The sequence below is a fragment of the Entamoeba nuttalli genome, assembly GCF_000257125.1.
Source record: "Entamoeba nuttalli P19 unplaced genomic scaffold asmbl_8328, whole genome shotgun sequence".
Lineage (NCBI taxonomy): Eukaryota > Evosea > Mastigamoebida > Endamoebidae > Entamoeba > Entamoeba nuttalli.
The window spans coordinates 1-11,725 of NW_008579076.1; the positions used below are offsets into that span (position 1 = coordinate 1).

Here is an 11,725-nt window from a genome sequence, read left to right on the forward strand (position 1 = left end):
TAAAAATCCTTCAATTATCTCGAACAAATAATACAAACGAGTCCGAAAAACAATACCAAAGTACCACAGCCAAAGAATATGAAATTTTTTATTCCTCTGATCTCTCCAAAAACAAGAATTCCCCAAAGTGCACTTATTAGTCCTGGTCCTGCAGTGACTATTGGATAAACAACAACATAAGGTAAACTTGTATTAGCAATAAACAATAAGGCTTGAGCAATTCCCCACATTGCACCAGCGATAAGACCAGGGATAGCAGTTTGGTTATAGATAAATGGTTGGTTTCTAAATATAATAGCGTACGTCATAAAATATGTAGCAGATCCCAAAAATACTCCAATGTATTGAGGAAAAACATAATCTATACCATCAGGAGATGCTAAGTTGTTGTTTCTTAAATAGTTTGGAGCATCAAAATTTGATCCATACATTATTCCAGCAATAATGGCTAATACAATTCCAAGAATCATTTTATTCCATTTTGGAAGATGTTCGATCATCTTAGATATTGGTGTTTCATCGTCATCTCTGTCTTTTGAGTGGTGATTAAGTTCATCAACAAGTTCATCATTTGTTTGAACAAGTGGACTTTCTTCAATTTTTTTATATTTGACTTTAATTTTTTCTTCTTGAATTTCTTTTTTACTTTTGATTTTAATCATTGCATAACACGGAACAGAACATCCTGTAAGAAATGTACCAAAACAATTTAACCAAAAAATATTAATGTCGTCTTTATCCGCATTTAAACCAAACAGCCCAAAAGTACCTGTTATCCATCCAGTGATCATATTAAATATTCCCCAAATACATGGACCAAGAGAAAGTCCAATACACTGAATAATTGGAACTGAAGTTAAATTCCCTGTTGCCCAGAGTAATCCTCCAATCATAGAAAATGGTTCTAAAAATATAGGACCTTGATGGAATGCACCACGTATTAACATTACAAATACTCCTACAACCATTACACCTAAACCCATCATAAAAGTAAAATAAAATCCATCTCCAACTGGATATTTTTTTGTTACTATATAATTTGATCCAAAGAGTATTACTGAAATAAACAAGCATAGATAACCAACGACTATATCTCCTAATGACTGTTCATTTGAGAACGAAGACGATTCACCTGGCATTTTCTTTTGTTTAAAATGCTATCATCTCAAAACTCTAGGTTAGAAGATTCTTTTTAAATCTATTCTCACTATGTTGATAATAAAATATTATTATAACTTCTTTCTTATTCTTCTTTGAGATTAAATAACAAAAGTTTTTTTAAAAAGTTGAATCACTTATGTGCAATTCCAGAAACAATACCACACCTGAAACTTATTATTAATCTGTTTCACTTTAGATACTAATTGAAACTACTCACAAAAACCAAAAACTATGGCTTTTTAATTAATGCAATATAAAACAAAAACTAAAAGAACTTAAAAAAGAAGTTTAGATTTGTAGATGCAACGAGGAGGAAGAGAAAAAGGAGTAAAGAAGTTGTCTAAGAAAGAAAAAGAAAAATTAGAAAAAGCAAAAGAAGAAGAACAACGTAAAAAAGAAGAAGAGAAACAAAGAAGAAGAGAAGAAAAATTACTTGGAATCAAACCAGACAGAAATGAGAAGAAAGAGGTTAAAGAGGAAAAGAATGAGGATATAGAAAAGGTTGAAGAAACAGAAAAAAAAGTTAAAAGTAATAAAACTCCTAAGAAAAGTAAAGAACAAAAACGAAATGAACGTAATGAAAAGAAAGCAGAAAAGTTAAGAAAAGAAGAAGAAATTCTTAATCAGAAAGTTGAACATATTCCTGTTGATACTTTTTCTGAAAACGTTCAATTAGAAATTGAAGAAGAAGTTATTACTGTGGCTAAAGAAGAAATACATGAATCAAATGCATTAGAAGAGTTTGATACAAAGAATGAAGTTAAAGAAAAAAAAGTAAAGAAAAATAAAGTAGTAGAGTTAGAAATCAAAGAAAGAAATGGTAAAATTAATTTAAAAGGATTACCAAAAGAAATTAGAAAAAAGAATATTATCAATGAAGAAGAAAAATTAGAAATGCTTAAACAATATTTTGAACAATGGAACGAACAAGCTGATATGGATTATTATCCATTCAATCATTTGAGTGCTGCTGATAATAAAGATCTTAATCAAATATTAAATCAAATTAGTATATCTAAAAGAAAGAATTATTTAAAACAATATAAAAATGATTCATCATTTTCTCTTGGAAAATTATTCTATGTTGAAGCACTATCATTATCAACTGAAACACTACAATTTACTGAAGAAGAAATTGATATTCATTTGATTTATCTGTTCATTCAACATGAAGTTTACAAAGTATATTCTTTAGTTTTAGTTCATCAACAATCTCTTTCTAAATTTGATCTTACTCTTCATAAACAGATTATTGAAACATTATTAAATGCTATTAAGAAAACAAAATTACCTCAGGCTGTTTCTTTAAAAGCATTCCAAGCAGCATATGCTCTTCAATTAGATTCAACTCCATTAAAAGAATATTATGCAGAATTAATTGAAATTCCTAATTTATTAAAAGGAAAAGTTCCATCTAAAATCTTTGAATTTGGATTATCTGAATCAGTGGATTTAGCTGCACAAATGCTTGTTATTGATCCATTGGCATTTAGGTCATGGGATGATTATGTTTTAAATAACCTTAAACATTCAGAGCAATTACTTCAAATAGTGAAAACTTATCAAACTGATGAATTAAAGTTATTCTGCTCAAGGATGATTGAAACTTATTCTAACAATCCTAAATTTTCAAGATTTTTAAGAGAATGTTCATCAATTGTTAATCCAATGAGTGTCTTAAAATTAGTTGGCATAACAATGACAGTATTAGTTTGTGTTGCTGCAATTGCATATGTTTCACTCTTCTCCAATTAATTTCTATTTTTTTTTTACTTTTTTTTATTTCAAATTTTAATAGTGTTGTTTAAAAGTCAATTAATTGGGTTTTCAAGGTTTAATTCATTGCAGTCTTCATGAGCGTATTGACCATTATTCACTACAAAAGCACTTGTAGCTGATATTTGATCATGGCATTTGTAACAAACGGTTTTACGATCAATAACTTCATAACGTTTATTAGAATTTATAGTTAGTCCTTTAATAGCATTTGAATAAATAGAAAGGTAGAAATACTTTCTGGCATAAGAATAAATGGCAGGAAGTAAGATTTGTAAATCATCAAAACTCTCTACACGATCAAGCATCTTGTTGAATAAACAAGTTTCAATATCAATATTTAATTCAAAAGTATCAAATTTAACTCCAAGCCATTTAAATTCACCTTCAGTAAATTTTAAAGGAATAATAGGATAGAAACGACCATATAACTCTAGTGCAAATGAAATTGGAAATGGGTTATCAAATGAGTCATTATCTTTCTCCAATAATAAATGAACCAAAAAAGATAATAAAGCAGAAGTATTTGTACTGATATTCATTTGACAAACACAATACATGATTGTTTCAGCTCCAATATGATTTGGATGAACTTTATTGAATGGACGATAATTTTGTCTTATTAATCTAACCATTTTAGCAATACTTCCTGAAGTTCCATCGAAATTAAATGTACGATCAAATCTTCTTATAAAATTATCTAATTCACAAAAAGAATCTTCTGCAAAGGTTGATGAATATTGATTTTTCATTTGTTTAAAATATTCTAATAATCCTTTATATTTACATTTAGTGTGTTGAATTCTACAACGTAATATCCAAGGTAATTTATCATAATCTTTTTCAATATGTTTTTGTAATACTGGAGTATTTTGCATTTGGTCATTTAATTTAGATGTAGCATTTAATCTATCACTAGTGGCAATTTTTAAATATTCAAGATAACAGTCAGTTAATAACATTCCTTCTGGTTTTTTAGTCTTTTTCTTTTCTAAATATCCAATAATTCCTTCTAAAATACTTTGTCTATCTTCATCACCTTCAAATATTTTTAATTCTTCTTTAATTTCTTCATCTCCTCCTTTAATAGGTAATGCTACTGGATCAGCAAGATCCCATATAAATCTAATAGCTGTACCTGGAAGATGATCTTTAACAATCTGTTGATGTATATGATGATAAACTTCAATAGGATTTGTTGATGTAAAGATAATAAGAGAAATTTCAGCAAACAAATTATTAACAAGAGATAAAGGAATGTATTCTTCTTTAAGAATTTTTTGAATAGAAGGAGAGTATAATAATGTCATTAATGATTCTTTAGTTACGTTTTGTGGAATTTTTTTTTGATTAAAAAGTTTTAACATGAATTTGACTAATTGATTAAATGAATCATTATAAATACCATCTAAAACTTCTTCTTGTTCTTTTAATTCTTTACAAATTTGTAATAACATCGGCATTAATTCTTGGTGTTGAATAAGACCAATACAAGCTCTAATTTTATAATACAATGGACTTATTGTTGAATAATTAATTTTTTCTACAATAGAAGGATATTTGTTTGATATTTCAATAAATGATTTAATATATTCATCAGTTAATATAATATTATTTATTGAGGCATATTTAATATGAACGATATATTTCTCAATAACTTCTTTACCAAGTTCTTCTGTTTCTCCTTGTTCTTTATAACATTTTAAACAATACAAACAACTTAATCTATTTCTAAATTCATTTACTTCATTTTCATCTTTAATACCAAACTCCCATCCTTCAATAATATTACAAATTTCATCAATACCTAATACTGATTTTTCTTTTCCAAAAATTAAATATAATTCATCTTGTAATTTCATATTATTTTCTTCAATAAATTTTCTTCCACCATTACTTTCTATTTTTTCTTCAATAAGTTCTTCAATTTTTTTATAAACTTTATTTTTGTCACCAGTTTCTTTCTTTTGTAATATACGAATTACTGCATTTCTTTTATCATAATAACTAATTCCATTAATGTTAAAAACTCCATCAATATGGTTTTGAGAAATGTAATATTCAATAAGTAGCTTTTTATTAATTGTAGTATGTTCTTCTAGAATTTTTAAAATAACTGTTTTAAAAAGGAATTTAGTATTTTGTAATAATTCAAGCATTTCCTTTGAATTAGGTGAGAGATAATAAACAATAACTACTAATGAAGTATAAAATATTTCTCTTTCTTCGCTTGTTTCTCCATCAATTTGTTCTTTGTTAACAATTTGTGATTTTACTGCCATAAGATAAGTAACAATAGCTTGAATAATTTCTTTCGTAGAATGTCCTTCTGAGTTAAAATGATTTTGTAATGGAACACTTTTATTATTTTTTAAAGCTGTATTTTTTTCTTTAATAACTTCTTCTAAAGCATCTTGAAGATTTTTTACAAGTTGTCCAGGGAATGTTTTAACCATATCTTTCTTCCAATTTTCAATAGAAACAGTAAACCAATCTTGAAATAATGTATGAAGGTCTGTAATAAAGTCATGGAATAAAAATAATTCTAAAAAGACTAATATATTCTTTGGACTAATTCCACCCATTTTAAAATCATTTAAAATGGTTATAATATTCTCACTTGTTCTATTTTCTTCATTTTTATAAAATTCAATAATTTTATTCATTACTCCTAATGTATAAGCACATCTTTTAAATTGTTCTGAATGTTCATCTGCACTATTTCCTAATAATGTAATAAATTCAATTGCACTTTGATAATGTCCATTTTGAATTGCAGATTCATACCATTTAGGATTTGGAGTAAAGTAAGTTAGTTGTTTACTTGTACCACTGATAAATACTGGTACAGCTTCATGCATATAACTTCCTTTATAATATTCAGGTCTTCTAAAATCTAGTGAATGTGGTGAGGCATGTGTCATTGGTTCTAATCTATAAGTAATATAAAATTTATTGTGTGCAAATTCTTGCATAAAGAAAATAAATGGAGACATTTTACTTATTGTAATAACAGGATAATCACTAGGAACTAAATTTACTGCATCTTCTTCAATTGAATAAACACAATTTCCTGTATGAACAAGAATTTGATTTAATTGTAATTCTAAAAATCTTGGTTTACCTTTAAATGGAATAATAGATTTATTACAAATAGTTTCACTTTTACCAAAGAATGAAATAATTTGTATTTTGTTAGGATAAACAAGAACTAAGTTTTGATTAACAAAATTACAACCAACAATTTTATCTTCTGCATTCCAAACTTTAGTCTCTTTATAAAATATTCCATCAGTTTTAGATTCAATTAATGTTATTGATGATTTCTTTTTTGTATCTACAGCAGCAATAAAAACTACTCCTTTACGTACAAATGTACTAAAACATTCAAATGGTCCAGTATTTTTAATTTGTTTTGTAGTAATACGTTTAAATACTTCATTTGACGCTTTTTTATTTAAATCAACTTGAAATGATTCAAGTTTACTATTAATTAAACAAATAAGTAAATGCATTTGTTGATGGTACCACATTTGTTCTATCGTTCCACTAAATGAATATTGATGTAATACAGTCATTTTATTTTTATCTAATGAAATGGCAGTCATCATACCTTTCTTTCCAAATAATAAAATATTGTTTTGTAATAAACATGAACAAGTAGAAGAACTTAATGTGGCAATGGTATCACTTGGTTGTTCAATTTTAACAACTTGAATAGGATCATTTCTTTCTTCATTCATTTTTATTTCTATTTATTTCTTTAATTATCAGTTCAGATTTTATTAAATTTTCTTTTTTCAATCTCGAATTGATTATTTTAAAGATTGGGGATTATTATGAAATGAAAAGTAATTATAAAGACAATTGTTCTAATGGAGTTATTTTTTTGTGGAAGGAAAAAAAAACGATGAAAATTGGAATTAACAAAAATGCTATTGAAACAAAAACTTCATTTATTAGTGAAAATCTTAAAATTCATTTACATGACAGAAAATCAGAATAATCCTACAGTAAATTCTACTCAAGAAGATTTTACTATAAAGTCATCATCTGAACTTAAAGAAATGGATGAACTAACATCTACTATGCTTACCGTTTGTTCTTTTCTTATTTATATATACAACTCAACTTTTTTTCCTTTGTTCTATTTCTAGAATATCAATTTTATTATTCTTTCATTTTAAATTATGTTTCTGTTTTTACTTAAATTAATTCTCATATTAAAGCATCTTTCTACAATCCTCCCAACATATAAACAACTTATTGAAAGTTGTGAGGCTTATTCAAAGGCTCAAACCACTCTCGCTTCATGTGCTATTGGTATTGCTAATCAATTAAAAGGAATGTCAGTAACTATGGATGGATGTACATTAATTAATACAGCACTTCAAAGTGTGGCAGGAATGTTAGAAACACAAGCTAACACATTAACTCAATCTAATAAAATTTTTGTTGATAACACTATTAGAATCTATCGTGGAGAAGTTAGTGAAATGCCAAAGAAAATTAAAGACACAAAGGAAACTGTTAAAAATGATAGAAAGAAAAATGAAGATGCAAAAGAAAAAGCTACAAAACGAGCTAAAAATTTAAAAAAAGGTGATAATTTAAAAACATTGATGGAAAATATTAATGAAGCAGAAAAAACTGTTCAAAAAGGAATTGTTAAAGGACTCACTGAAACAACAAATTTAATGTGTGAGATGTATTGCCAATTAATTACTGGTATGTTCGTTTTTCTGGAAGATGAACAAAATTCTTCTTCTTTAAATGCTATGTTCTTAGAAAAAAATACTCCTAAAATTAAAAAGTTATCTAAGACTCAAAACGTATGGCCAAGAAGAGTTAAAGACTTAATTATGAATAAAAAACAAATTCTTATCAATACAAAATGGATGTCAGATGATTTAAAACAAATTTTAAAGGATGCTGGTGTTAAAAGACGTGATTTAGCTGATCCTGATACTGTACAAATGTTGTTTGGAATTATCACTGCTCAAGTTGAGGCAGGAAATATTCCACCAGAAATTTTAGGTGAATTACAACGTAAAGACAATACCCCTGAAGTTCATGAAATTTCATTGGGCACATCAGACCTTGTTGCTCCTCCATTACCACCTTCTTCAAGAGGTCTTGGTACTCGTCCTGCTCAATCAGCACCTCAAAGACCATCTGGAAGTGCCCCAAGACCTACTCCTCCAAGAAGAAAAGAGTCTGGAGTTGGTGCCCCACCACCCCCTCCTCCTCCTAGAGGTGGTGCATCACCTCGTGGTGCTCCACCACCCCCACCACCTCTTGCAATGGAAACTCAAAGCGATCTTCCACCCCCACCACCTCCTCCTAGAGGAAGTCATGGAGTTCCTGCTCCTCCAGTTGCACCAGCTGCCCCTTCGTTGTTAGATCAAATTCAAAAAGGTACGCAATTGAAAAAGGTTGATACTAATGCTCCAAGACCATCAATGGCTAATCTCAATAAAACACAGAAAGTTGATCTAACTAGTTTACTTGCAAGTGCTATGCAAAAAAGACGAGAAGATATTGCTGATGATGATGGTGATGATGACTTTGAAGATGACAGTGATGAATGGGATGACTAAATAATTATAAACATAATCAAATATTCTCATACACAACACTTTTTGGATTTTACTAAAATTACCCATATAACAGCTTTTGGTAATGCATGTATTTCTTTTGTGTTGAAACAGTTAAAAAAAACTCGTCATTAGTTATGGTTTTGTTCTGTTTTGTCTAATTGTCATTTTTGGACTCAGAAAATAATTAGCAAGAAAGTGAAGATTTGTTTTATTTTAGAATTAAAACTTATTAAGAGATAGATTAAATATCTTAAAAAGAGAGTAATGAAATGGAAAGAAGCAAGTTTTGTTCATAATGAATTTAATTCAAATGGAGTTATTATAAAAATGGATAATTATATTGTTGGACTAACCAATAAATGTGGATGGGATATTCATCAGAATGATGTCATTGAAATGAAAACTATAAAGAGAAATGGTGAAATGATTCAAATTCAAAGTAAAGACGTTAATATAATTACTATTAAAACAGAAGAAGGCATTATCAACAAAGAAGAAAAACACCTTTTTGAGAAGTATTTAATGATTGAATATCAGATGTGTGGTGATATTGAATGGAATGAAAATACTGTAAGTAATGAGATTAGTGATGAAGTAATAATAAGATATGGAGATTCTACAAATGGACCATCTATTTTACAACACATTGAAATCAAAGCAAAAGTCATAGAAAGGTATTACCATTTAAACTCAGTTATTGGATGTATTGTTCAACCACACTCACCTCGAAATTCTAGTGGATGTTTTGTCATGAATTGTAAAAATCAAATTATTGGTTTAATTCTTTTTACAAATACAGCAAAAAATACAACAACTATTATCAATATTAATACTGTTATGAATGCAATAGGAAATTTCGATGCGTTAACTACTGATAATTCAATTGGAATTTATAAAATAAGAAGTGGAAAACAAGAAGGAAGTTGTTGCGGAATAAAACATTGGGGAGAAAAAACAATCTTTGTTACATCATCTCATTTATTTGAAAACAGATATTTCCCAGTAGAAATTATCAACCCAATAACACAACAAAGTATTCAAGGAAGTGTTTTGTTTTATTCATGGTGTTTTGATATTGTTGTAGTTAGTGTTGATGCAAAGATGAAAATTATTGAAGAAAATAAAATAAAAAATAATGTAATAAATAAAGGTGTAAAGAAACACATTGGATATCCAGTCAATATAGAGAATTTAAAGGAGGTAGAGGGGCAAATATGTAGTACATCATTCAAAGGAAAAGAACTTATTCATTGTACATATTGTTGTATTGTTGATGGGATGAGTGGTGGTGGATTAATTGAAAATGGAAAGTTTTTTGGAATGCTTCAGAGTTGTGATAATGAATTTAGTTATTCATTAAGTTCTGAAGTCATTGATGAAATTATTCAAGGAATTGAACAAAACAAAACAGAAGAAGAGATTCAAAAAGAGATGATGGAATATGGTATTCTTGAAGAAAGCATTCTTGGAGCCGGTTCATATTACTCATACCAATCATATTAATAAATTACAATTTAATTTAACTAGTCAATTCTTTTATTTTCATTCATCAAATTCTTCTTTGAATAAATTTAAAACAAAATAAAAAAAAAACATACAAATTAACTTAACTCTCTCACAAATCAATTGTGATTTTGTACATAAAACATTTTTAACAAATAGAGATAAAGTTTTAAAAAAGAATAAGAGTTACATACTTAACTTTCTCTAATTGGAATTTCTTTTTATTCATTATTAAGCACTGAATAAATCAAAACTTTTGAATTATTACATTCCTTTTTCAATGAAAGCCAATCAAAATTATTTTCTTTAACATATATACCTAATACTATAAGTAGTAGTATTATAACGTTATTTTTATACAATTCTCCTCTTTGTTTATAACAACTAAATTTACAAAATCATTGTATTAATACAAATATCTTTTTCACATAACAACATAAATCTAAATTTCATAAATCTTTTCATTATCTTTTGCAATTTGTTTATACAAATTATATTAATCTTTTTTAACTGACTCATTATGTAGAATTACTCAATACACTTGAACATTCATTGTTGTTAAAACCAATTTCAGTTGAATAATGTTTCATTGAACTGAATGTTAATGATGATATTAAATTACTTTGAAAGAATGTGAAAGAATAAGAAGACTGTGATGCAACACAGTAGAAAAAAATTTCCATTTATTTAAACACTATAAACACCTACGATGGAATTAATATTTTAATTATAAACATCAACTAAATAACATCATTTTTATAAATTATATTAGTAGTTATAGAACAATACCGTAAAAATACATTTATCAACAGAGAATATGTACATAAAATAATATTAAATGAATCATTTATTTATTATATTTTTTATTAATTTTATAGAAATCAACACATTTTAAAATAAAAAGACAACACAAATGTCATAGTAAAGTATTATGTTTATGAACATATTATATTACATTGACTTAAGCGGTGTTAAAGCAAAACAAAGGATAATAAACATCATTATCTAAGTAATTTAAATTAGTTCTCAAAATTATAAAATAAAAAGAATAAAAATAAATATATTATAAACTTGTAATCTAAGAAAACATTATTTGTTCCTCTATTTGAAAATTATGAACCAAATAAGGATAACTATTCGATTTTATATGCCTCAAAAAACATTGATTCTATTCTAATAAAACATTATTAAGAGTTTCGTAAGAATAGCAAATTCTAATTTCTGTCTTTTTTCAAAAGAAGTATAAAAAAGTATCAGAAGAATGGTCTGAATATATTGAAACCAAATTACAACATTTCTGCACCAAGACAAGGATAAGAATAACCAACAAGAAAAGGAAGATTCTTTTCGGTTAATTACTATTAACAAAGGAAAAAAAACTATAATGAAATTATTCAAAAAAAAAGTAAAATAGTATTAGTTTCAATTCAATCAATAAGAAAGAAAATAAGCGTAAGTAAAGAACGGTACAAAAGATTAAACAATGACTTTGGTTTTCACTTCAGCCACCCTCTCCCTTTTTAAGAGATCTTCGTCTGTTTATTTTATTCATGTTTATTCTTATTTTATTCATATCAATTTCACTTGGTGATTATAAAGCTGATAAACTCATTAATGAAAAAGAACCAAGAGAGGCTGTTCCACATTGTGCATCGGTTTCAAATGGAGCATGCACTAGTTGTGAT

The 11,725-nt window shown here is 27.1% G+C and overlaps 5 protein-coding genes across 5 annotated transcripts; 3 read left to right on the forward strand and 2 right to left on the reverse strand.

The window, feature by feature from the left end:
• Positions 1 to 14: 14 nt before the first annotated feature.
• ENU1_183720 (hypothetical protein) lies at positions 15 to 1,139 on the reverse strand (the record flags this gene model as incomplete). Its single annotated transcript, XM_008861585.1, has 1 exon — positions 15 to 1,139. The coding sequence occupies one exon, from the start codon at positions 1,137 to 1,139 to the stop codon at positions 15 to 17; it is 1,125 nt and encodes a 374-aa protein (XP_008859807.1).
• Positions 1,140 to 1,461: 322 nt separating this feature from the next.
• ENU1_183730 (hypothetical protein) lies at positions 1,462 to 2,916 on the forward strand (the record flags this gene model as incomplete). Its single annotated transcript, XM_008861586.1, has 1 exon — positions 1,462 to 2,916. One exon carries the CDS (start codon positions 1,462 to 1,464, stop codon positions 2,914 to 2,916), a length of 1,455 nt encoding a protein of 484 aa, XP_008859808.1.
• A 56-nt stretch (positions 2,917 to 2,972) lies between these two features.
• ENU1_183740 (hypothetical protein) lies at positions 2,973 to 6,680 on the reverse strand (the record flags this gene model as incomplete). Its single annotated transcript, XM_008861587.1, has 1 exon — positions 2,973 to 6,680. One exon carries the CDS (start codon positions 6,678 to 6,680, stop codon positions 2,973 to 2,975), a length of 3,708 nt encoding a protein of 1,235 aa, XP_008859809.1.
• Positions 6,681 to 7,127: 447 nt separating this feature from the next.
• Positions 7,128 to 8,537, forward strand: ENU1_183750 (hypothetical protein; the record flags this gene model as incomplete). Its single annotated transcript, XM_008861588.1, has 1 exon — positions 7,128 to 8,537. One exon carries the CDS (start codon positions 7,128 to 7,130, stop codon positions 8,535 to 8,537), a length of 1,410 nt encoding a protein of 469 aa, XP_008859810.1.
• Positions 8,538 to 8,801: 264 nt separating this feature from the next.
• On the forward strand, positions 8,802 to 10,040 carry ENU1_183760 (hypothetical protein; the record flags this gene model as incomplete). Its single annotated transcript, XM_008861589.1, has 1 exon — positions 8,802 to 10,040. The coding sequence occupies one exon, from the start codon at positions 8,802 to 8,804 to the stop codon at positions 10,038 to 10,040; it is 1,239 nt and encodes a 412-aa protein (XP_008859811.1).
• Between the last annotated feature and the right edge of the window lie 1,685 nt (positions 10,041 to 11,725).